The sequence below is a fragment of the Bos taurus genome, chromosome 14, assembly GCF_002263795.3.
Source record: "Bos taurus isolate L1 Dominette 01449 registration number 42190680 breed Hereford chromosome 14, ARS-UCD2.0, whole genome shotgun sequence".
NCBI lineage: Eukaryota > Metazoa > Chordata > Mammalia > Artiodactyla > Bovidae > Bos > Bos taurus.
The window spans coordinates 43,117,753-43,145,633 of NC_037341.1; the positions used below are offsets into that span (position 1 = coordinate 43,117,753).

Consider the following 27,881-nt stretch of genomic DNA (forward strand, 5'->3'; position numbering starts at 1 on the left):
AGTGACAAATAGATTGAAGGGACTAGATCTGATAGACAAAGAGCCTGAAGAACTATGGATGGAGGTTTATGACACTGTACAGGAGGCAGGGATCATGACCATCCCCAAGAGAAAGAAATGGAAAAAGACAAAATGGTTGTCTGAGGAGACCTTACAAATAGCTGAGAAAAGAAGTGAAGGGCAAAGGAGAAAAGGAAAAATATACCCATTTGAATGCAGAGTGCCAAAGAAAGCAAGGAGAGATAAGAAAGCCTTCCTCAGTGATGAATACAAAGAAATAGAGGAAAACAATAGAATGGGAAAGACTAGAGATCTCTTCAAGAAAATTAGAGTTACCAAGGGAACATTTCATGCAAAGATGGGCACAATAAAGGACAGAAATGTATAGATCTAACAGAAGCAGAAGATATTAAGAAGAGGTGGCAAGAATACACAGAAGAACTATACAAAAAAGATCTTCACGACCCAGATAATCACGATGGTGTGATCACTGACCTAGAGCCAGACTTCCTGGAATGTGAAGTCAAGAGGGCCTTAGGAAACATCATTATGAACAAAGCTAGTGGAGATGATAGAATTCCAGGGGAGCTATTTCAAATCCTGAAAGATGATGCTGTGAAAGTGCTGCACTCAATATGCCAGCAAATTTGGAAAACTCAGCAGTGGCCACAGGAGTGGAAAAGGTCAGTTTTCATTCCAATCCCAAAGAAAGGCAATGCCAAAGAATGCTCAAACTACCGCACAATTGCACTCATCTCACACGCTAGTAAAGTAATGCTCAAAATTTTCCAAGCCAGGCTTCAACAATATGTGAACCGTGAACTTCCAGATGTTCAAGCTGGTTTTAGAAAAGGCAGAGGAACCAGAGATCAAATTGCCAACATCTGCTGGATCATGGAAAAAGCAAGAGAGTTCCAGAAAAACATCTATTTCTGCTTTATTGACTATGCCAAAGCTTTTGACTGTGTGGATCACAGTAAACTGTGGAAAATTCTGAAAGAGATGGGAATACCAGACCACCTGACCTGCCTCTTGAGAAACCTATATGCAGGTCAGGAAGCAACAGTTAGAACTGGACATGGAACAACATTTCCTGGAGTTTGCTCAAATTTGTGTCCATTGAGTTGTTGACACTAAACAGCAACTTTCAAATATATGATACAATATTGGTAATTATAGTCACCATGCTGTACATTACATCCCCATGGCTAATGTATCTTATACCCGAATGTTTGTAGTTTTTAACCGCTTTCACTCATTTTGCCCACTGTTACCACCATCAACTCCTGCTCTCAACTACCAATACATTCTTTATATCCATGAGCTCTTCTTCTTAGATTTCATATATAAGTGAGATCATACAGTTTCATCATTCCCTGTCTGACATTTCACATTACACAGTGCCTTCAAGGTCAATCCATGTTGTCAAAAATGGCGAGATTTCCTTATTTTTTAATGTTTGAATAATATTCCATTATATATATGATGCATGTGTGTGCATGTATATCACAGTTTCTTTATCCATTCATGTATTGATGGACACTTGAAAGTGTTAGTTGCTCAGTCGTGTCCGACTCTTTGCGACCCTGTGCACTGTAGCCTGGCAGGCTCCGCTGTCCATGGAATTCTCTGGGTAAGAATACCAGAGTAGGTAGCCATTTCTTTCTTCACAGGATCTTTCTGAACCAGGGGTCAAACCTGGGTCTCCTGCAGAGATAGAGGAGTTTCTTTATCCATTCTTCCATTGGTGGACACTTAAGTTGCTTCCGTACCTTCAGCTATTGTAAATGATGCTGCAATGAACACAGAGGTGCATGTCTTTTTGAGTTAATGTTTTCATTTTCTTTGGAAATACCCATAAAAGTGGAATTGTTGTATCATGTGATAATTCTATTTTTCATTTTTTGAGGAACCTCCATAATGTTTTCCATTGTGGCTGCACCAATTGACATTCCAGTAACTAGTGCACCAGGGTTCCCTTTTAAAATTCTACATTCTCGCCAACCCTTGTTACTTCTTGCCTTCTGATGACAGCCATTCTAACAGGTGTGAGGTGGGATCTCGTGGTTTGACTCATTTCCCTGATGCTGAGCACCTTCTCATGTAACTCTTGGCCATCTGTATGTCTTTTTCGGAAAAACGTCTATTCAGATCCTCTGCCCCTTCTGCTGTATTTTTGTCCTTAGCACTCATCACCATCTAACATGCTATTTATTTTACTTACTTGTCAATTTCCCCAGCCAAAGGTAAGCCCTAACAGGCAAGCAATTTCATCTGATTTGTTTACCACTGTTTCTTTTGTATTTAGAACAGTGGCATACACATAGTGAACACTCAAAACATATTTATTGAATGACAGAATTTCTCAGTACAGTTTATGCTTTCCCAATAAAAGGAAAGAACGGGCATAAAAACAGGGGGAGGGGAGATACAGCTAAAGAAAATTCTAGCAAATAAGAGCTATAATTATAGCTTTCATTTACCATGTCTTTTTCTAATCATTTATTCATAATTGTCTAATTGTGTTCTTGAATATCTGCATTCAACATAAAAGGAGTGAATGCACTCAGCAAAGTTCATTTATTTTCCCGACGTTCCTCTTTTGATTTTGAGTCTTTACTCTCCTGGAGTCCTAACAGAACTGCTTCAGCCTCTAGGATGGTTGTATCTGTTGTCGCTCCCAGGAACCTGGATGTAAGTTCAAGATCTAATAGTCGCAGCCGGACTCTGGTTCCTTTCTGGTATTTCCTAAATAGTAAGAAAAAAATGCCATTAATTCTTCATATCATAAAATGAACAACTAAAATCAAACTCAAGTTCTAATTCTAATTTGTGTTGGCTCCAGATAAGGAAATTAACAGTAGTATCAGGGAAATAGTTGTTTCTGACAGAAAAGTTATTTAGTTGTATCAGAATTTTTATGTTAAAGTCACCTTTAAAGATTTTATAACTGAAATGAAAATGTATTCCAGACTGAAATTCAAACAAGTTGGTCCTTGAAACTGACATTTATTTTAATGTCATTCATTTTTAAAGTCAAAGAGTATCAAGGGGAAAAAATGTTTTCAGAAACATTTTGTCTTCTAAAATTAGTATCTTCTTTGAAAAACAAAATGGAAAAAAGTCTCACTGCAAAATACTTACTATAGGGGATTGACTGCACTGTAATTAAAATATAACGCTGGCCCCACAATGTATGATGGCTCCATTTGGTAAAAACAAAAATATTCAAGTATTTCACAATCCCAAGTGAAAACTGATGCTCATTTAGCTTTCTTCCTTGATCAATCATTTTAAGAGCTTAATATCAACATTACGAAAAGGTACAGAGAGTGAAAATATTGCTACTGAATGAAAATCACAACTCTTTCTTAAAAACATCTACATATACACCTCAAGTGCTCTAAGGTAATTTTAAAATTAAAATAATTTTATATAAACAGAAAATGAAGAAACAGAGTTCTCCCAAAAAAAGAAAATGATTTTGGTAGACCATACAGTGAATAGCCTCCACATAATGTTTGATTAGGTATTCTGGAGGAATTTATAGGTGATTCATCAAGTAAACCTGTAGGTTATTTGGCTTTTTTCTAAGTCATTTTTCTTTCTGATTACAGAACAAAATGTCCTTCTGTAAAATTTGAAAAATCACAACGTCAGTCACACTTCCTAGTCTTTCTATATGTATATTTATATATATGTACGTGGGTGTGTGCATGTGATGGCACAGATCATACTTCTTTGTTTAAAAAAACTGAAGAGATATCCTAGAATAGCAAGGCCTAGCTTTATACTCTTAGAAAACAGAAATTCCCATCCTACTTCTCTTTGCCTTTTGCACTGCCGCACTGCTTGGACCTTCCTTATGAAAAAATCCTGTTGGTTCCCAGGTATCCAGGTAGAATGTATCAAACGCAGGCCTTGAGAGTTTCCACATTCTCCTTATCAGAATGTCGATTCTGTGACTGGAATTCCCAAGAAAGACAGCGTAGCCAAGTAAGCACAAATGTTAGTGCCCTTCACTCACCTCTATTGGTTATCTGTGTAAATCTCTGGTTTCTCATTAGATCAAATGCTCCCTAAGATTTGTCACTGTGTTTACATCTGCATCCTTTCAGGGCCAAAGCAGCAGGAACGCAAATGTATGTCAACAAATTAACAAGACACTTGCTGACAAAAGCCACCACCTCATCGACAGTCTAGATGCTCCATTCTCTTGGCTTTAGCTGCTGTGTGGCCTGGCTCATTTACTCAACCTCCCTGAAGTCTGCCTGGCACAGAGCCTGGTGCACTGTGGTTATTAAATGTTAGTTTTCTTCTTCCATTGTTCAGAGTTAGATAATAAACTGACCATGATAAAGGGGAACAGTGATTGTTTTTCTTTTAATGAAAAGAGTTGAACACGCACAAACACTTGGGACACGCTATCTGGGCATAGTCACACGGAAGGGGCAGCTCTCAGTGGAGACAGTCCTGTGTCTTGTAAATGTTAGCAATCTCCTGTTACAAAAATAAAATCAGAAATACCACGAGTGTCCAGTACGCTTGGTAGTTTATGGAAAGCAAAACTGTCCCTATGTTTAGGTGGGGGAGCCTTTAATAATATGAAAGTTTTGCATTCATCTCTAAAAAGTATGGAAATTCAAGAAGCTACCCAGTGAGTTGGTACCAGAAATGAAAAGTGAGCTGCAGGCCTTTACGTGTGCTGAATGAATCAAGAATCACCCACACTGTGCACTGAACAACAACAACAAAAACACCTCTAGAAGATTCTCTGACTTCAGTTGTCTGGAAGTAGCTGTTTCTACTTTTATGGTACTTACTTTTCCCTGTGCATTATTTCTATGTGTCATCTTCCCTAGCAGACCATAGCTCATTAAGGGCAGGGCTTTTATCTCATCCATCCCTCTCATAGTACCCAGAGGAGACCTATACATTTCACACACCAGAAGCAACCGCAGTGCTCCTTAAAAATGCACATGAGGAAGCAACCCCAGAGAGTGAGTTGGCAGATCTGGGGTGGGACTCAGGAATTTGCTTTTTTTGTTGTTAAGAGTTATGTTTCATTCGGTGGGAATTTTTAGGACTTCACGCCTGGGAGACAGCATTTCAGGTAACCCTGAGAGAACTGCTCTGAGGAGGCGGGGGCATGGAGGGGCAAGGAGAGGGGAGGAGTCAGGTTATACAGAAGTTTGCAACAAAGGGCGGGTAGTCTGAACATCAAAAGTATTTTTATGAATTAAGAAAACCAGATTATCTCAAAAGTTAAGGAATTTAGTGCTTTCTACTTTTCTACGTATGGGAAGATTCAAGTGTTGGGGCTCATTGAAATCATTCCTTCCACAGGCATCTTAGTGATCTGGGGCCAGTATGCTGAGATTTTTCACATCCTGAATTCTTCAGTGCTCACCTAGGGAGGGGCTGCAGGGGAATTTGCCTTTTTAAAGCTCCCCAGGTAAGCACATGTAGTCTTCTCTGATCAGCATTTGAGAAAAATCTGGCCTAGAACCACCTGTATTATATACAACGCACGGCATCCAACATACATACAAAGGGCCAGTAAAACGAGGACCTCTGACGGACTTTGCAGCCACCGTGAACAGCCTTTCAGAGTAACAGATGTTCTCCACAAGTGATGACAAAACCAACAAACTTCAGGATGAGTAATTTAGACTAACCAAATAAAATAAAGCCAGGCAATGACAACATATAAAGGAGAAATGCACCTTAAAAGAGTCCCTTGAACAAAGCCTGGTGACCACTGGGGCGGGACTGACTCTCGCACACACAGACGGTTCCCTCTGAGAAACCCAGGATGCAGAAAGGTTGGTAGTCCTCACTCACAGGAACAGCAGCCATACCATTAATGTGGAGTTTATCCTTGCTTTAAGTTTGAAATACTTCATTAGAGGGAAGTAAAGAAATGACTGATATATTTCAGAGAACTCCATTTCCGCCAATGTAATTTGAGGTGACCCTCCAGTACTGCAGTCTTTGATAATCACTTATACCACTTAGTCTTCCCATTTGGGTTTCCATTGTTTCACATAACAAGATTTAAAATAAATATGCCAGTACACTCCTTCCCCAAGACTGCATTGCTCAAACAGTTTCCAAATGCTCCTTTTAGTCAAAGATTTTGGCCTAAGTATAAATATCCAGAAAATGCAATGAGGTGGTGAAGACTGTAGACTCTGGAGCCAGATGATTAGAAACATGCCCAGCTCCACCCCTAAACATGCAGCTCTGAGCTAGTTACTTCATCTCTATTTCAGTTTCCTCATTTGTAAAATTGAAATAATAATTATGGGTTTCCCTAGTGTCTCAGATGACACCAGACGAACTTCCAGGTGAACTTCCAGATGTTCAACCTGGTTTTAAAAAAGGCAGAGAAACCAAAGATCAAATTGCCAATATCTGCTGGATCATCGAAAAAGCAAGAGAGTTCAAGAAAAACATCTACTTCTGCTTTACTGACTATGCCAAAGCCTTTGACTGTGTGGATCACAATAAACTATGGAAAATTCTGAAAGAGATGAGAATACCAGACCACCTGACCTGCCTCTTGAGAAACCTATATGCAGGTCAGGAAGCAACAGTTAGAAATGGACATGGAACAACAGACTGGTTCAAAATAGGAATAGGCGTACGTCAAGGCTGTATATTGTCACCATGCTTATTTAACTTCTATGCAGAGTGCATCATGAGAAACACTGGGCTGGAAGAAGCACACGCTAGAATCAAGATTGCCAGGAGAAACATCAATAACCTCAGATATGCAGATGATACCACCCTTATGGCAGAAAGTGAAGAACTAAAGAGCCTCTTGTTGAAAATGAAAGAGGAGAGTTAAAAAGTTGGCTTAAAGCTCAACATTCAGAAAACAAAGATCATGGCATCTGATCCCATCACTTCATGGCAAATAGATGGGGAAACAGTGGAAACAGTGGCTGACTTTATTTTGGGGGGCTCCAAAATCACTGCAGATGGTGATCACAGCCATAAAATTAAAAGACGCTTACTCCTTGGAAGGCAAGCTGTAACCAACCTAGACAGCATATTAAAAAGCAGAGACATTACTTTGTCAACAAAGGTCCATCTACTCAAGGCTATGGTTTTTCCAGTAGTCATATATGGATGTGAGAGTTGGACTGTAAAGAAAGCTGAGCACCGAAGAATTGATGCTTTTGAACCGTGGTGTTGGAGAAGACTCTTTAGAGCCCCTTGGACTGCAAGGAGATCCAACCAGTCCATTCCAAAGGAGATTAGTCCTAGGTGTTCACTGGAAGGACTGATGTTGAACCTGAAACTCCAATACTTTGGCCACCTGATGCGAAGGGCTGACTCATTTGAAAAGACCCTGATTCTGGGAAAGATTGAGGGCAGGAGGAGAAGGGGTCAACAGAAGATGAGATGGTTGGATGGCATCACCGACTCAATGGATATGAGTCTGGGTAAACTCCATGAGTTGGTGATGGACAGGGAGGCCTGGAGTGCTGCAGTTCATGGAGTTGCAAAGAGTCAGACGCGACTGAGCGACTGAACTGAACTGAACTGGTGTCTCAGACAGTAGAGTCGGCCTGCAGTGCGGGAGACCCATGTTTGATCCCTGGGTCAGGAAGATCCTCTGGAGAAGGAAACAGCAACCCACTCCATTATTCTTGCCCAGAAAATCCCATGGATGGAGGAGCCTGGCAGGCTACAGCCCATGGAGTCACAAAGAGTCGGACAGGACTGAGTGACTTCACTTTCAGGTTACTATGAGCATAAAATGAGTTAACACACCTGCCAAGTCCTTATACATGCTCAATAAATGTTGGCTGCCATCATCAATCACCACCACTACCACCACCATCACCATCAAAACAAACCCAGTGACAGTAGATGTTCCAGCTTTGGCATGATGGAGGGTACAAGAACACTCTCAAGGGATATAGGTAGATGTAAGGCTGATTCACTTTGCTATACATCAGAAACGTCAGCAGTGTAAAGCAACTATACTCCAATTAAAAAATTATGACTACAAGAAAAAAAATAAGAACACTCCCAGATATAATTTCAAGTTATAATTAAATCAGTTAAAGGATTTCTACAGACAGTAAGCTTTGGGGATGAGTTTTCTTTCAATAATTTGCTTTGATTCAAATCTTACTTATTTTAATAGTATAAACATTCCTCTCTTAAAATATATTATAAATGTCCTACCAAAAAGAAAAAATTTATTTAAAAATGAATGTTGAATTTCTTTTGAGGATGTGAGGCAAACTAGCACTGAACAAAAGCAAGTAAAACTCACAGAACTACACACCACATTCACGCCACATTTAATGGTCCACACCTCCCTGCCTTAGCTACATTAACATTTAATGGTCCACACTTCCCCGCCTTAGCTATATTATACCTGAAAACAATAAAGTAGAAATATATGGTGAGTCACAGAAGGGTCACAGTGACTCATCCACTCTAGTGTTCTTTTTGACAGGGGCTCAATGAACACTGAGGGGCAGGCAGAGCTGTCTAATTTTACCTTCTCCTATCACTCCTTAATTCTTGATGGAGTTCAGTGAATCTATTTTTAGCACACAACTATTTCTTGGAAGGGGAAGATGATCCTTTCAATAGGCTCATAATTTTTCTTCTTCTTTTAAAATTGACTATTTCAATAGCAGACTTAACTTCGAACCTGTCAAATATCCCTTTCTTTATAGAACTGACTCGACTTCCTCTGTCTTCTATGTGTCTTAGTCACTTGGTCATGTCTGACTCTTTGTGACCCCATGAACTGTAGCCCGCCAGACTCCTCTGTCCCTGGAATTCTCCAGGCAAGAATGCTGGAGTGGGTTGCCATTCCCTTCTCCAGGGGATCTTCCTGACTCAGGGATTGAACCTGGGTCTCTTGCATTGTAGGAGGATTCTTTACCATCTGAGCCACCAGGGAAGCCCTTCTCTATAATGAGGTTTTATTCTTCTTTTGGACTTCCAAGGAGGCACAGTTGGTAAAGAATCTACCTGCCAATGCAAGAGATGCAAGAAACACAGGTTTGATCCTTGGCTTGGGAAGATACCCTGAAGGAGGAAATGGCAAACCATTCCCATATTCTTGCCTGGAAAATTCCATGGACAGAGGAGCCTTGGCATGTCCATGGGGTGCATGGGGTCACAAAGAGTCAAACACTACTAAGCATGCACGCACAAAAAATTATTCTTTTAATTAGTTTTCCCTCATTTCTTTTATTTTATCAGTGGACTCTTCCTTCTAAAAGTCACACAAATGCCCATAAATATAACTGGGGTACAATTTCAAGAGGTTCACAGATTACCTGAAGGTCATCTACGGACCTCTAAGATTAAGAAGTTCTGTTCTAGATTTTAAGTCTGTTTATATTTCTGGATATAATATAATTATATAATATAATTGGGAAAGGAGTACGACAAAGCTGTATATTGTCACCCTGCTTATTTAACTTATATGCAGAGTACATCATGTGAAATGCCAGGCTAGGTGAATCACAAACTGGAATTAAGATTGTTGGGAGAAACAGATATGCAGATGATACCACTCTAATGGCAGAAAATGAAGAGGAACTAAAGAGCCTCTCAAAGAGGGCGAAAGAGGAGAGTGAAAAAGCTGGCTTAAAACTCAACAGTAAAAAAAATACCCTAAGATCATGGCATCCAGTCCCATCACTTCATGGAAAATAGAAGGGGAAAAAGTGGAAACAGTGACAGATTTTATTTTCTTGGGCTTCAAAATCACTGTGGACAGTGACTGCAGCCAGGAAATTAAAAGATGCTTGCTCCTTGGAAGAAAAGCTATAACAAACCTAGAGAGTGTATTCAAACATTGTTTTGCCAACAAAGGTCTGGAGAGTCAAAGCTATGGTTTTTCCAGTAGTCGTGTACAAATGTGGAATTGGACCACAAAGAAGGCTGAGTGCCGAAGAGTTGACGCTTTCGAACTGTGGTGCTGGGAGAAGACTCCAAAACCCCCTTGGACAGCAAGATCAAACCAGTCAGACCGAAAGGAAATTAACCCTGGATGTTCACTGCAAGGACTGATGCTGAAGCTGAAGCTCCAATCTCTAGTCACCTTAGGAAAAGAGTCAATTCATGGTAAAGACTCTGATGCTGGGAAAGATTGCTGGCAGGAGGAGAAGGGGGGAACAGAGGATGAGATGGTTGGATGGCATCATCGACTCAATGGACATGAGTTTCAGCAAACTGCAGAGATGGTGAAGGACCGGGAAGCCTGGCGTGCTGCAGTCCATGGGGTTGCAAAGAGCTGGACACGGCTTAGGTATGTTGTGTCCAACAACAATCAATGAACAACAACAATAAATAGTTTTTGAGGTAAAAGGAATGGGTTCTCATTCTATCTACACGACAACATGGCCTTATAATTATTTCTGTTGTTTTATTTCCAGTGTGTTTCTTAAGGAGACTTAGGACTTCAGGCAACAAGCTCACCGGGCCACTGCTTGCAGCCACACAGCTGTAAGTGGGACAGCCAACCTCTACCACAGCCTCATTTTCTAGTGTAAATAAGACAAAAGTTCACAGCATATGTAAGGAAAGATGGAATTTTTCTTTTATTACCCCTGGTCACTTCCATAAGTCTAACCCTATTATGAATGAATAAGGACAAGTCTTAAAGAGAATTAGGTGCACAGCAGCACAATATTTTCAATTAAAAAAATATGGAACAGGGTAGGGAGGAGGTATAAATTAAGAGTTTGGGATTAGTAGATACAAACTGCTGCTGCTGCTGCTAAGTCACTTCAGTCATGTCCGACTCTGTGTGATCCCATAGATGGCAGCCCACCAGGCTCCCCCATCCCTGGGATTCTCCAGGCAAGAACACTGGAGTGGGTTGCCATTTCCTTCTCCAATGCATGAAAGTGAAAAATGAAAGTGAAGTCGCTCAGTCATGTCTGACTCTTTGCAACCCAATGGACTGCAGCCTACCAGGCTCCTCCCTCCATGGGATTTTCCAGGCAAGAACACTGGATGTAAAATAAATAAACAACATGGTCCTACTGTATAGAGAACTATATTCAATATCTTACAATAAACTATAATGAAAAAGAATAAGAAAAAATATATAACTGAATCACTTTGCTGTATACCAGAAACTAATACAATATTGTTAATTATCAGTTCAGTTCAGTTGCTCAGTTGCATCCGACTCTTTGCAACCCCATGGACTGCAGCATGCCAGGCCTCCCTGTCCATCACCAACTCCTGGAGTTTACCCAAAGTCATGTCCTCTAAGTTGGTGATGTCATCCAACCATCTCAGCCTCTGTTGTCCCCTTCTCCTCCTGCCTTCAATCTTTCCCAGCATCAGGGTCTTTTCACATGAGTCAGTTCTTTGCATCAGGTGGCCAAAGTACTGGAGTTTCAACTTCAACATCAGTCCTTCCAAAGAATATTCAGGACTGATTTCCTTTAGGATGGACTGGTTGGATCTCCTTGCAGTCCAAGGGACTCTCAAGAGTCTTCTCCAACACTACAGTTCAAAAGCACAAATTCTTTGGAGCTCAGCTTTCTTTATAGTTCAACTCTCACATCCATACATGACTAGTGGAAAAACCATAGCCTTGAGTAGATGGAACTTCGTTGGCAAAGTAATGTCTCTGCTTTTTAATATGCTGTTAGATTGGTCATAACTTTCCTTCCAAGGAGTAAGCGTCTTTTAATTTCATGGCTGCAATCACAATTTGCAGTGATTTTGGAGCCCCCCAAAATAAAGTAAGCCACTGTTTCCCCATCTATTTGCCATGAAGTGATGGGACCACATGCCATGATCTTAGTTTTCTGAATGTTGAGCTTTGAGCCAACTTTTTCATTCTCTTCTTTCACGTTCATCAAGAGGTTCCTCACTTTAATTAAAAAATAAAAAACATGGGAAAAATTAAATTAAAAAATGTATGCAACAAAAGAATAGGCTTAAGATGACAATCTTAAGAAGTTGAAGGAGGCTACCATCTTGAATATTTATACCAAATATTTATATCAAGATGTATTGGAAATGTTCAGAGGTGCTGTTTGGTTGTCACAAAGATCAGGCTGACATCTAGCAGGCGTGGATGGGATGGAGACATTGTGTAATGCAAGGAACTCTTCCATGCAAGAGCTGTCCTACTAGCCATTGACAGCGGTGAAAAATCTGCTTGCAGTGATCTAAGCCTGGAACTCTGTCTGCTAAATATTTTTTATAGGTTGTTTTTTTTAAAAATAAGAGTTTAAGTGAACACTATATTTTCAAGAATGAGATTACAATGTAAATTAAGGGAAGACTGATTTTGTCCAGAATGTTACCAAGAGTTGTTCACAATTTCAGAAAAATCACACTGTCATAAGCAACACCGTCATTTCATTTTTGTGTCTTGCTACATGGGTTAAGGGCTTCCCCGGTGGCTCTAGTGGTAAAGAACCCACATGCCAATTTCAACCTGTAAGAGATGCAGGTTTGACCCCTGGGTCAGGAAGATATCATGCAGAAGGGCATGACAACCCACTCCAGTATTCTTGCCTGGAGAATCCCATGGACAGAGGAGCCTAGGGGGTTATAGTCCATGGGGTTGCAAAAAGTCGGACACAACTGCAGTGACTTGGCATGCAGACACACACACATGGGTTAAATGTATCTTCTTTACGGCTTCAACTTTTGCTTATTCTTTGTACTGGGAGGAGATCAGTCTCTTCTATATCTGATATCTAAAAATATACAATTTATCTTCTTGGCTTTCAGTGGAATACGTTGATAAAACTCGGCTTCCCTCCTAGCTAAGCTGGTAAAGAATCTGCCTGCAATGCAGGAAACCCAGGTTCGATCCCTGGGTCAGGAAGACCCCCGGAGAAGGAAATGGCAACCCACTCTAGGATTCTTGCCTGGAGAATACCCATGGACAGAGGTGCCTGGTGGGCTTCAGTCCATGGGGTTGCCCAGAGTTGGACATGACTGAGTGACTAAGAACACTGGCATACATACCTACTACCCAAAAATATACAATTTATCTTCTTGACTTTCAATGGAATACATTGATAAAACTTAATTAAAATATCAACAATTCCAAAACATAACTTTCTATAATGACAGAAACATTCTATATAATGTGGTCATGGAACACTTGAAATATACCTAATGTGGAGAGGAACCAATTTTCTAATTTTATGTAATTTGAATTAAATTTAAACAGTGCAGCTGTAGACAACTTCAAATTGACAATAAAAATAGTAAAATACTTGTCTTACAAATATATAAGCATAATCACTGACAGAAACGCTGGTTTTACCAGAAAAATAGCACTTTGAAGTAATTTGTTATAATAAATAGCTATTCCTAATTAGATTCCAGCAAGACTAAACCATCAAATCCATGCTTGCCATTTCTAACTTCTCATGTGTTTCTTTCCATTCTGTTACCTTTTATATTTTCCCTCATATCTGTGTGACACTGTACTAGACACATAGCAATTGAACTGTCTTTTAGATATTTAGAGGTTAAAACAAAATTCCCTGTAAAGATAGCTTACTCCACGTTATAGGTAGAAAATTAAGATACATGAAGTCATTTGCCAATACCACAAAGTTGTTTAAGACGATTTACAGATTTTTTTTCCTCTTCCTTTTCTTCAGTTCTCAATTACCTTGACTTCTTCCAAGAACTGTAAACCTAATCCCTTTGGGAGTGATAAGAAGTTACTACTTCATGTAGTCTCATAATGTCATCCCTTTGAAATAAAATGTAAACCATGTTGCTGTCACCCAAGTAATTGTTTTAATTAGAAAAATGGTTACTTTCAGTGGTAACAAATAATAAATTATATATATATAAAAAAAACCTGAATGACTTCATGCAAGGTTGTCTATTTTTTATACCTTTTTTTAATTAGGGGGAAAAAAAAACCTTAGATATTAGTTTTTCAGAAATGCTGTATTTCATATTAGAACCGTTGAATACTGCTGTCTTGAAAGCGAATAGGACGTCTCCAATGAGTACGTTCAAAATGAAAATAGCCCATGTTTTCACTGGTCAATGTGTTTCTTTAACTTTGAACGCTTGCCTCTGCTGGATCTTTGTGAATTCCAGCCTAAACGGATTCAATCTCAGGCTCCACCACAACCGCTCTCTTCCATGTGCACTTTCGCAGACCATATGCTGCAGTAAGTGAGTCTGCATGTCTGAGCTGTTTAGGAAAAGGGCAATTAAATCTGGTTTTGCATTTCTGTATTAAGGACATGGTTTAAAAACTTTCCTTTGGAGGGGGTTTTGACATTCTTTCCACAGACATTCTTTAACATCTGTCAGTGCAGGCTGCTGACGGTTCTCATAGACTTAAAATAGAGACAGTGTCTTGACTAGTTCTTTGATATACATAAATTAAATAATACAAAGCCGACAAATACAAGTCTTGGATTGAATCTCAGTATCCAAAGAGAATTTCGTAAGGAATTCTGCCTTTGGAAGTCAATTTAGCTGCCTTACTATAATCAAAGTTCACAGAGATTTCAAGAACAGTTGTTTTCAAATCATTAACCATTTATGTTTTCATCCCAACAAGTTAAAATATTTTAGAACTTTTCCTGATTTTCTTGTGATTTGTTATTTTAAAGTTTTAATACTTTGGGAGTAAAATTTTCTTTTCGTTTTTGGAGAGAAACAGCTAAGATATCTTTAATGGTTTAATTACTCCCTATTTGTTTTTTCTAATTCGTACAAACATTCACAGTAACGCTGGCCTCTCTGTGAAGCCACACTTTGCATGTGTGTGCCCGCGCACGCATCTGTAAGGGAGAGTGCCTGCACAGGAGCGTGAAGGGATGTGTGTATTGTGTTCTCCTTTATTGAACTCTCTGGGCATCAACTTCCCCATCTTTGAAAAGCATAATCTTAGAATAGACCTAAGGTCTTCTGCAGTTCAATGATTTTATTCTACTTTTATACAACTTAGAGTGTTTGAAAACTCATACAGTGCCGAGAGCTACTGAGTGCAAAACTGATTCAATATACGTACAAAATGCAAAATGTTAAGGCTTTTTATTAGCTACACATGATATTATTATAGTCTTAAATAAAATAAGTAAAATTTTATATGCAGGCTCTTTGGTATATTTCAGATGTGTCTCCCTTTTTCAAATGCCATCCACTGGGTTTCTTTGACTGTGTTTCTAGTCTGCTGCTTCTTTCTGCTCAGTTTGTAGGATGCCTATGAGATTGACTCACCACCATACTAACTATTCTGTCTTATCAAGCACAACAGCCACAGTTAAAAAATAAAGGTAGAAAGTGCTAGCTTTCTATAATTCCAATAATTATAACTCCAATAATTCAACTGATTAAAATTTAAATTATTGTTCATAATGCTAAAATGTACTTCCTCAAATTGCAATCATCCTGGAATTTAATCTTTTTCTGCAACTCTACGATAAATGTATGATTTTGTTTTTCCCTTAAACCAAATGCTTTTTAACCTTGCCTTGCTAGTTAGTACCACAAACAAGCTTTTATCTCTTGTTCAAACATTGATTTATTTTATGAAATGAAACATTTTTAAACTTCCAATAAAATATTTCACTTTTTAATAATGTGGAACATGCATACAATGTAATATATTACATATAGCATAAATAATGATAGTTATAAACTTTTCTTAGAGTTAGCAAAATAAGATGTGTCAAGAAATCAGGGAAAGAAATATCCTAAAACCTAATGACTATATAGAGTCTATTTTTATTTTTTGAAAAAAAAAAAAAAAATATGTGTTGCTGGTCAGAATATACATATGCAATAAAAAAAGAATATATATATTTGGAAGGACAAAAAAATCCAAAGGAAACAGAAGGAATAAATGCCTTCAGGTACCTGAGATATGCTGATAACTAACATTAGATCAAAGCTGGAACTAGAATTAGAGCATCTAAGCAAAAAAAGGATATACCTTGTGGTATACAAGTTTTGTTTTATGAGAGAAGAAAATGTATACTTTTATTGTCAGAGATAAGTTTAGTCAGGGTACAGCAGAGGAAGGAATATGAGTTTTAAAATGTCATAGAAAGGTCTAGATTTGACCATGACTGAGTATGAGACACTTAGCTCGTATGGACTGCTTGCCTGAGTGCTCAGTGCTCAGTTGCTCAGTCATGTCCGACTCTGAGATCCCATGGACTATAGCCTGCCAGGCTCCTCTGTCTATGGAATTTTTCAGGCAAGAATACTGAGTGTTGTTACTTCCTATTCCAGAGGATCTTCCCAACCTGGGGATTGAATCCCCGCCTCCTGCATCTCCTGCGTTGGCAGGTGTATTCTTTACCACGGAGCCACCTTGAAAATCTTGGACTGCTTACTTAGCTGTAAAGTGAGTATATAACACTTGGTAAAGCTGCTGAGATGCTTAACACATTATGGCACATAGTACATACTCAATAAATAATAGGTATTATGAAATTCATTACACTGATTCTTATATATAATATAAAGTGTAACAGATAACTAAAAGGATAATAATTTCAGATATAAACTAGAACATTGCTCAAATGGACAAGTCTGACAGCAGCCTTCAATATATACAAAAGAAACAAAAGGAAGACAAAACTGACTGAAGACATTCTTTGAGTCTGAGTTTGGGGCTGAGGGAAGAGGATAATAAAATCCAGAAGTTACTTTATAATTTACAGGGACAGACTTGATAACTCTGCAGGGAGTCAGAGCTGAGAGGCAAAACACAATCAATTGGCTGTGGAAGCTTTTTACAGTTTTTTTCTTTCCTTTTTTTATAAAAATACTGATGCCTGGGGTCTAACCCAGACCTACACCATCCAAATCAGTAGGGTGGAGCTGGAGATTCATGCACATTTAGGAAAAACTTCTCAAATGAGTCTGGTTTGAAAAGCATTGGCTACAGTATTCGTAAGTTCTCTGAGTATTTATGAGTATTCATGAGTTCTCAGACATTCTCTGAGTCTCTGTCTCTGTCAAACTCCAGATAAATGGTTCATGGCAGTCAAGGGACCGAGCTGAATCTTGGTCAGTTCAAGCTTTAGTTGCCCTAACAAGTGCATGCAGTGCAGACATTACATAGAAAGTCAAAGTTAGACCTGCACATTTTACATATCAAATATGAGATAAGCAAAGTTGCTTTCCTATTATGAAACTGAAGAGATTAATAATATGTATTTCTCTCTAAACAAGGGGCTTCCCTGAGGGCTCAGATGGTAAAGAACCTATCTGCAATGCAGGAGACCTGGGTTCAATACCTGTGTCAGCAAGATCCTCTGGAGAATGGAATAGCTTTTTACTCACTCCACTATTCTTGTCTGGAGAATTTCATGGACAGAGGAGCCTGAAGGGCTACAGCCCACAGGGTTGCAAAAGAGCTGGACATGACTTAGCGACTAAACAACAGCAAAGCACAGGTTCCACATTATATTTCCCACATAAAAAGTCCAGTCTCCTTTCACTTTTCTGACCACATCTAGGGAATTGTCATCTGTTTGGAAACAAGACAGTCAAAGAATCTTGTAGTATGTAAATGAAAAATTAAGGGAAGGAGCAGTTTGAACAAAAGTAGAAAAGGATCTTATACCTGTCTAAAGAATTTGGAAGTCTTTAATACTAAAGAGGTCACAATATTTATTTTGTGCATCTATTTTGTATGCCTCCAAGAAAGCAGAAATAAGAAAAATAGTTAGAAGTTATAGGGGATGGCAGATTTATGGAAGATTCAGCTTTAATATGAGGAAGAACTTCTAACAGGGTTGGCTGGAAGGGGAACTGGTTATTTTGTGCATTACTAGAGGAAATCACAGGGAATTTTCATGACAGATGAGCACTGTGGTCAGATGAGCATGGTCATCTCACGATGGAGTTTGAATTAGTAAGGGCTGAATTAGATGACTTCCAAAATTCCTTTCATTTATAAAATTTTATGAGTCTATGACTCAAAATACTTATTAGGTCTCCCACCATCAGGAAGCACAAAAGCTGGGAAGCAAGTTAAAGAAAGAGCAGCCAAACAGAAGGTAGGCCGGGTATGCAGTAAAAAATTTTAAATCAATTTTTAGTGTACCTTTCAGTACTTAACTCTTTCAGAGCATGAAGTACAGTTACTCTCATTAATGACTTACCACCTCCTTTGGTGCCTGGACTTAGTTCTGGATAGCAAGATCTGTTAGGCACAATTAACTTACTCCTCTGGTTTGAATTTAAAACTAAATCATGCTTCTTGACAGCTTGCCAGATGGCCAGCTAAATTTTGTTTCAGATACAATACACACTTAATTGAGAACAAAAAACAAAGATATTTTACCCTTTCTACTTGTCACTTCCCTCTGCTTGGATGGGCTTCCCTTGTGGCTCAGCTGGTAAAGAATCTCCCTGCAATGTGGGAGACCTGGGTTTGATCCCTGGGTTGGGAAGATCCCCTGGAGAAGGGAAAGGCTATCCACTCCAGTATTCTGACCTGGAGAATTCCATGGACTGTATAATCCATGGGGTCACAGTCAGACATGACTTGAGTGGCTTTCACTTTCACTTCACTTCTGCTTGGATACAAGTGAGAAAAGTGACAAATAAGCCAAATATAGCTACCATTTCCTGTTACCTATGGTCCTCTCTAATAAATTTGTTAATGTGATACTTTTAAACCTCTACTTTGTAACACCGTGATACACTATACGTAACAGGCATTTGATCACGTCTGTGGAAGACTATAATCAATACACTGGAGAAGGAAATGGCAACCCACTCCAGTACTCTTGCCTGGGAAATCTCACAGACAGAGGAGCCTAGCGACCTACAGTCTGTGGAGTCACAAAGAGTCGGACACGACTAAGTGATTGAGCACGCGCGCGCGCGCGCACCCCCCCCCCCCCCACACACACACACACGAGTGAATATGTAGTCTCAAGTGCTGCACAAAACTTCTACAACTGGTTCTGCAAACTGGGAGTCTACATTTGACCCCAGTGCATTCCACCACCAGTCATATGTGTCTTAACTGAGCTCCAGTCTCAATGCCACACAGATTTATTCAAAGTCCTGAGAGCAGCCTGCATGTTGTCAGTGGGTTATAGGATGCTGCACATGCTTCCTGATCGCTGGGTCCTTCCTGGCAGAACAGGAATGTGACTGCACAGTGACCAGAGGCTTCTGCTCAGCCAGTTGAAGATTTTTTTTTCTTTTGCTTCCAATTTAAGAAAAGTAATTGTTTCCTTTTAACAGCTAAAGAAAGCCACTGTTTATTGGTTTATTGTTCAGTGATAATTAGGACCATGATAACACACTGACAGTGTCTAAAAACAATTCTGTTACCCAATTTACTCATCTTATGCAAACAATTCTATGATCATTATGTAATGCTGGGCAAGTTTATCTTTATTGTAAAAAGGTAATCACCACAGTATCTACCTCCTAGGACTGCTGAGAAGATGTCCAAGAGAATGCAAATAAAGGACAGAGGAAGCATTCAGTGTGAGTCTAGTTTGGACAGGCCTTGCTTTAACAAAGTGATAGTTCAGGCATATAACTTGTTCCGTCACAAGTAACGCAGGCCTGGCTGTAAGGCTCACTGGGGCCAGTAAGCTGATTTGGCACGTGGGTTGATCTAGGGATAGACATCAGTAGACAAAAACAGTTTTCAAAGACCTCCGGCTCAAAGAGATTAGGTTTAACTTTTGATGGATGTTGATTGCTTATCTACTGGATAAGCAGCTGGACTCTTGATGAAGAAGTGTGTTCCTAGGCCCTAAATGGCCTTTCTGTGGATAGCAAGACTCCTATGACTAAGGATATAAGAACAGTATATGAACCCTGAGAAAGGTGGCCCACATGAGTGCTTGCCAGGGACGTGGGGCTCCAACCTGTCAGTTTGTTCATTGCTTCATTCATTTGACAAATATTTCTTAAAGGCCCATCTGTGGCAGGCACTCTTCCACATGCTGGAGTAACCAACAAGAAAGACAAGGTTCCAGTGTTCTTTGGCTCATGGAGCTTATGTTGTGGTAGGAAGGAAAAGACAAATAAACAAATCAGACAGGAGTAAGAGCTATGCAGAAAATTAAAATAAAGTGGTATTATAGAGAGGAGACATATAATGGGGTGGTGAAGGAAGGAATCTCTGAAGAGTGACATTTCAGTGGAGCCCAGAATGGTAAATCAGGGGCCAGCTGTGTAAAGATGGGGGCAGAGCCTTTCAGGCAGAGGCACAGTGAATTCAAAGGCTCAAAGGCAAGGACAAGTTGGCATGTCTAGAGAAGGCCACTGTGGCTGGAGAGCACCCAGTGACAGGGACACTGGGAGGAGTCATATGGTGGACAGGAAGGCAGGGAGCAGGCCACCCATAGTGCCTCAGACGCCAATGGAAAGGGTGTGGGGAAATGCGCCACCAAATTTGTTTTTAAGATCATTCTGGCTACTCTTCGGAAAGTGAATTGCAGGAGATGAGGATGGAAAGATGCTGGGTGTGGAGGACTGAAGTGCTAAGTAGGAATTTATCCGTGGGCAAGGGTGTTGCACAGATACACCTGTGTTGGCACACCACAATCCAGGCTCAAAGATCTAATCCTACTGATAACGCTGCGTGTCTTGGTTACACTTCATCCAGGATCACAGTAGAACCTGGCTGAACCTTTTAATACACCGCTTGTATTCTTGTTTTAACAAACAATTTATGCCAGTGCAGAGTCATCTACTTCCTGTTATAATTGGCAGAGCCTGGCTGCAAGGTCCTCTGGGCTGGCAAACTGCCTTGGAAATGGAGTCAGATTCTTATGAAGATAGACAGCGGTTGACAAAAGTTTTCAGAGATGTGTGGTGGGATCTGGGGAGGCATGGCTTCTGAGATTTTCTAAAACAATGTCTGCTCCTACATTTGTTTACGGAAGTGCATACTAGTGTGTTTGGGCTGCTGCAACAAAACTAGGTGTTCAAACATCAGGAATTCATTTTCTCACAGTTCTGGAGGCCTGAAGTTCAAGGTCAAGGTTCTGGCTGATCTGGCCTCTGGAAGACTCTCTCTCAGCTTGCAGACTGCTGTGCTCTTGCACACAGCAAGAGAGGACTCACGCGTCTCCCCCTCCTTTTGTTGCAGGAAGGGGGACCCCTTCCAGGGCCCTAAATGGAGCTTTTGCCTAACACTTGGAAATGAGCTGTCTGAGGAGAAACACATACTGACAAAGCAAGAGACTTTACTGGGAAGGGGCGCCCAGGTGGAGAACAGGTAGGCAAGGGCACCCCGGACGACTGCTCTGCCACGTGGCTCACAGTCTCGGGTTTTATGGCGATGGGATTAGTTTTGGGGTCTGACCTATCACTCTGATTCAGGGTCCTTCCTGGTGGCACATGCATTGCTCAGCCAAGAGAGATGCCAGTGAGAAAGATTCTGGGACGTAGTAAGATATGTGGGGTTTCCTTTTGACCTTTCCTCTACTCTTCTGGTTGGTGGTGGCTTGTTTGTTCCACGTTCCTTACTAGACCCTCCTGCCGTCAAATAACTCATGCAAATATTAATAGTTACTATGGCCCCTGGACTGGGTGGGCAGTTTCAGTCAGTGTGTTTCCCCTAACACTTTTATAAGGACACCAATCCCACTGGATACTAACCCCACCTAACCCTTAATGCCTTAACCTCATCCTGATCTCACTTAACCTTTATTACCTCCTCATAGGCCCTATATAGTCATAATGGGAACCAGGGCTTCAAAATACGAATTTGGGGAAGACAGTTCAGTACATAACAATGTGTTATTATGAATTCTCATTTGTGTGAGTATATGCAAATGTTAAACTTATTTGAAACATATTTATTGCCATTATATGCCAAGGAGGTATTCAGGGTATGAAGAATAAATCTGTGATCTCAAGAAGTTTTGCTGTTTATTTGCTTGGTTGTGTCCGACTCTTTTGCGACCCCACAGACTGCAGTCCACCAGGCTCCTCTGTTCATGGGATTTTCCAGACAATAATACCAGAGTGGGTTGCCATTCCCTTCTGCAGGGGATCTTCCTGACCCAGGGATGGGACCCATGTTTCCTGCCTTACAGGATTCTTTACTGCTGAGCCACTTTACATTAGTTCAAAGTGAATCATTATGCTTTGGGTAATTGATCTCCCATGAGGAGTTCCTTTTTCCTGCTTCCTTTCCCTAAAATATTCCCTCCTCCCCATCTGCCCATACCTCATCCTTGGCCCAACAGTGAAATGTGGAACACTATACTAGAGGTTAGAGGCCATTTATACTAGAGGCCATTTCCTTCTCCAGAGGATCTTCCCAACCCAGGGATCGAACCCAGGTCTCGAACCCACGTCTTCCGCATTGTAGGCAGACACTTTACCATCTTAGCCACCAGGGAAGTCCATACAAGAGGTAAATTAATGCAGAGAATTCTCTTAGGGGGAAAAATGTCAGGAAACCCATAAGGAGAAGAACTGAAAGTTATGTTAAATTTTAGAGAATGAGTGGGAATTCACCAGTGAGGCAGACAAGAAAATCCAGACCTACCTCAAAACTCAACTTCTATGAAAAAGATTTTCCTTGACAGCCTAAAGACATATATTCTTTTACTGAGTTTCAAGGATAATTATTGTTTGCACAGTTCCTTTGGCCTTTAAAGTACTGCTTTGAGATACAGCTTCTAGTATTATCTTAAATTATTAAGTCTTTCATTATCAATAAGTTTTAATGAGTGTATGCTTATGTTTCTTGAAGGTAAAAAACATATCTGATGAATCGTTCAAGAGTAGTAAATGAACATTCTTTGATTTGACGAGACTGAAAGATGTACAAGAGAGGACTAAGACAGGAGAATTAAGAGCATTACAATCAGGTTCTGACACCTCATTAACAAAGAGAATATTCCTGGTTAATTTCTCTGGGTCTCCAAAAGAGAGTTGATGTTTTTTGCCAAAAGAAAGAGTTGACTAGGTAGGTATCTATGGTTCTGACAAAGTCTATGAATATACAAGTTGAATCTCCATGAACCTTCATGTACACACTAGTTCAATCTCTCATTCAACAACCCTATTTAGTTAGGGGTTTCTTAAAGATACTAGTCTTTACTACTTTAAAAAAAATTTCCTTTGCATTCTCATTCAGATTTTATACAAGCAATTAAAAGTTCATAAAAACTCACCCAATATGATATTTAACATAAACAGGGGGAAGGAAGGAACAACAACAAAAAATTCAATATCAATCCTTCAAGATTAAATGTTAACCTTAAAATACAGTTAACATCTAAGGTAATCGTTCTATTTCAGGCAAACCATATGGAAAATCAGGACAGAAAACACTGGCAAGCAAATTATATACTCACTTTTGCTTTCTAATGATTAGATTTAAAACACATGGTCCAAGCATTTCACAATGTAGTATTTATGTTTAAACAAAAACACACTCCAGCTATACACAAAGAGATTGCTAAAATGTAAAACATGTAAGCCATGCACCTTCTATTTTGTAACAAAAGCTCATCCCAAATGATCCAGTGGGTTGAGAAGAAGCAACTCAATTAAAAAGATATTTTCTACAACAATTCAGAAACAGACTAGTTCAGTAATTATCCAAAAACGGAAGAGTTCCATTTGAAAAGCTGGTTACAGTTCTAACTTTACATTCACAAACTCTTTTGTGGGATGATGTGAAACAAATTGGTTGTTAAAAACTAGTGCTTGCAAAAGGAATTCTGATGCCCAAGAAAGGAACAGGCTCCATGACCACAAACCTACGCCAGCTCTTCTACCTTTTCAACAGAGTTTGCCAAGATGAGCGTGTTATTAGCCAGGCTTGGCTGGAACAATCCACTGCCCACAAAGTTACTTTAATGTGCTGTCTCTATTGAAAATCACAGTAATCCAACAATACATCACGATACTTTCCCATCACTGCCGCAATTCCCACCACAGGCAACACTTTGTCTCCAACAAAGAAGCCTCACATTCTACGTCTGCACAAACCCTGATCCTGCCTAGTCCTGTGTGGCTGCCAAGTGGAACATCTGTGTGCTCGACAGTACACAAAACTGGCTCTTTTCTTTTTTCTTTTTCTTACTTTCTGTTTTCTTCTTTTTTATTTCCTAGACAATAAACTGTGTGATTGCTGGTAAGGAAATGGTCTTTCATTCCCTTCCTCTTCCCTTTTATTTATTAGTTTGTTTGTTTAAAGTGACAAACAACTACATCTGCCATTTACCCTTACTTTAATTCTAAATCCCGAAAGCACATTATTTTAAGTCCAAACCCTGATTCTCTACGCGTTTAGACTTGTGATCATCTGAAGAGTATTGACTTTAAAGATAAAGATCCTTAAAGGTATATTAACAGAAAGAACATATTCAATTCTAAGAATATTCTAGAACTTCATTTATATTTACAGAGTGAAAAAAACCCACTAAAAACGGTAGTATACTCATGAGAATAAAAAACTCATAAACTAATGTTCCTTGTAGAAAGTTTACAACAAAAGCTATTATTTCCATAAAATATTACATTTTGATGTTTCATGCCAAAGAAAGACTTTTCTATTATGTTTTTCCTACTATATTTCACCTCAAATCAATATTTGGGCTTAAAAAAGTAAAAGAAATTAAGGCACACCAAGAGACAACTGCACAAAGAATATGACTAGAATTAACTAGAGAAAAATTACATATTATAAACCAACAACTTCTATCTGCTCCCCAAATAAAAGAGAAAAAAAATGCTCAATTTCACTAGTCATCAAACAGACACAAATTAAATCTGGATACTTTTGCTATCAATATGACTAATATTTAAAAACAGAGTACACAGATTTGCCAAGGACTGGAACAGTAGCAATTTTAAATTAGTACTACCTTTCCAGAGAGCAATTTGGCATTATGAGTGTTTATATCAACTGGCCCAGCAACTTCACTTTTTGGATTTTATCTAAAACTAGTGAGAAGACAGGCATCCAGATGTCTACTGTAGCTTTATTTAAAATAGAAACAATTTAGAAACAGATAAATATCCAATTATAGAGGCTCTGTTAAATAAATTATGATACATCTCTCTGAGAAGTACTATACAACCAAGAACAATAAAGTTTAAGGGAATATATAATTCATGGCATAGTTGAAAAAATTTATTTCATAGTTAAGTGAAAATAGCAGGTTATAAAATATGATACGTAATGGCAATCCATTTTTTAAAAAATGTATGCCTGCTTAGGAAAAATAAAAAATGTTAATAGTATTTTCTCATGATGATGTAAAAATAAATTTCTCTATTTTATAATAAACTTGCCTTTAGTTTTAAACCAGAAAAAAAGTCCCTGAATTATTTCTTCTTAGAATTGATGGCAAATTTTAATTTATTATCATTAAAAAAATAAAGGGTAATTCATTTCTTCTCAAAGATACATTAATATTTTCCCAGGTTTTCAAAACCTGTTCCATTGAAAATCATGTAAAATTTCACATGAAAACAGTATCAAGAAACAGAGGGAATCTGTACAATAATTTCAGATTGAGAATGGAAAAATCTCTTAGATTTATCACTTTAAGTAGAAGTTGGCAATCATACAATTGTAACTCAAAAAGTTTAATGAAGATAGATAAGAGCTGACACTGATTTCAGAGCCTGAAAGACCAGTCCATGTGAAATGTATCTCTAATTTCAGTAGATTAAAACAACATAAACAAACAACTATAATTTATGTGTGTCTGCTTATTGACAGAAATGGAATAAATAGAAAATAATGAAGTTTTTTAGTCTTTAATTCAAAGACAATATGGAGAGCGTTTTTTTCCTACCTGTCTTGTCTTATACTACAAAACTAGATTAATAAGGAAGTGACTTTCCAGTTTTATTCTAAAAGATAAAAGGAATTTTCTGCTACTTTATATTTAATATGTTTACTCTCCTCTGACATCTTGCACAGGAGCCAGAAAGCTACAAAGAGAAGATCTGTGAGTTCTGAAAGCAAAGTGTGAGCTTTATCCTTTGAGTTGTATCATTCTTTCACTATGACAAACTCTATAAACTAGTTTTATGCTACAATCACCTGTGTATTTCTTTTGAAAAAAAATAAAGTTAACTGCTAAAATGGCCATACACACAAAAAAAGTGTTTGCAAAGCAGCTGTTAAAGAAATGAGACAGACAGAGCTGTACTCTATTAATTGACACCAGTTTACTACGTAGTATTTAAAAGCCATCACTGGAAAAGCAATAAAAAGTGTCCTGCTTTGTGATCTGGATTTCCTCTCACTGGACACAGAGTTCATGTGGTGTTTTTAAAGTATTATTATTCTATATGCTAACTTGTCCATCCATTCTTTATGTTCGATATGACCAAATATGTTCATAAGTAAAATTAAAGTTCATAAGTAAACTTATGTTCACTAATATATGCTCAAATACATTCAGAAGTAAAATTAACCCCATGCATTGGAAGTATGGCGTCTTACTCCTGGCTGCCAGGGAAGTCCCAGTCAGTGCTCTTTTTACCAAGTTATCGAGTCAAGAGAAGTAGACTGATACAATGCTGAAATTGTAGGACCCCTTATGGTTGTAGTTTCAGCAGTAACAGCATCAGATCAAAGATACCTTACTTGTTACCAGTGTTTTCCCTCTCCTCAAGACACCTGCAAAGTCCATTTGTTATAGTACAAGTTAGATCCAAACCACATGTTTGATATGAGAATTTATAGATAACTGGACAATGATTTTCTTTTTTTCTTTTTGCAAATCTGTCAAAAAGGCACAGCAGACTGTCAAGTTCTAACCTGACATCCAAAGAAGCTGAACTAACAGATATAAATGGGTTTTCTGTTCAGGGAATTTTTGATTTGACTGCATAAACAAATGAAAAAGAAACAAAATTAATCTTTACATACATTTGAGACTATTAAGTGAAACCAAACATTTAACACAAAATCCATGAGTGGGCATTCTCTGCCTGTGGGAAAGGGGAGGAGGGTGGCAAGATGTCTGTAGTGACTATTACTTCTACTTCTAGTTTCTATTGATAGGCACTAGCAATCATAGTTTTTGACGTTTATTGAAAGATTAGGGCAGAGTTTCTCTATGAATTTCTTAAGACTGGATTCAGCCACCTGGTTTCATGAATGCTTTTCATCCTTCCCTTCAGGATGATTTTGCTTACACTGGAATAAAACACCTTTTGTGGTCACACCACATTCTTACACATTTCAAAGTGGGTCAAAACTCCTTTGACAAAGTCATTGCTCGCTGAGGGGCTTATTGATTCCTAAAGTCCCATCACGATACAGTCAAGCAATCAAATATCATCCAAGTCATCATCAGCCATTTATCATTCTGTTAATCTTTTAACACTTTGCCTGCATGATAATTTATTTATTAAATTTTTATTGGAGGTTAGTTCATTTACAATGTTGTGTTAGTGCCAGGTGTATAGCAAAGTGAATCAGTTATACATGCACATGGACCCACACTCTCTCTTTTTCTCTTTTTTTATTTCGATTCTTTTCCCATATAGGTCATTATTGAGTATTGAGTGATTTTGAGTACATGGTGATTTTGAAGGAGTACGTATACCTAGTCAGAGTTGCCTAAAATATACATAATTCCTTGCCTTTTTTAGGTCACTTAGAACTGCATCTAAAATTTTACTGTACAAGCAATGTTATAATAAGAGGTAAAACTTAAAGAAAAAAAAGCCCAGCATGGTCTCAGTCATCATTAAGATGACTTGGTACTTGCCTCAATTTTCCATTTAGTTTTTATAAGTAAACCACTTCTGATCTCCTCTTAGCTGAGAAACCAAAAAAAAATCTTACTAAGAAATTACAGGTTAATGAAGGTTGATGAAGCTCTTTACAAGCGTTGGAATTATACAAACATTCATTTGGAGTAAGCACTTGAAGTAGCTGAGGGATG

At 38.7% G+C, this 27,881-nt stretch overlaps 1 protein-coding gene across 1 annotated transcript in view; it reads right to left on the reverse strand.

Annotated features, from left to right (window-relative positions):
- Positions 1 to 2,324: 2,324 nt before the first annotated feature.
- Positions 2,325 to 27,881, reverse strand: part of MRPS28 (mitochondrial ribosomal protein S28) — a 102,107-nt gene continuing 76,550 nt past the window's right edge. The window contains exon 3 of the mRNA NM_001046401.1: positions 2,325 to 2,748. Coding sequence (NP_001039866.1) covers positions 2,577 to 2,748 — 172 coding nt within the window. The 3' untranslated portion in view covers positions 2,325 to 2,576. The remainder of the gene's footprint in view (positions 2,749 to 27,881) is intronic.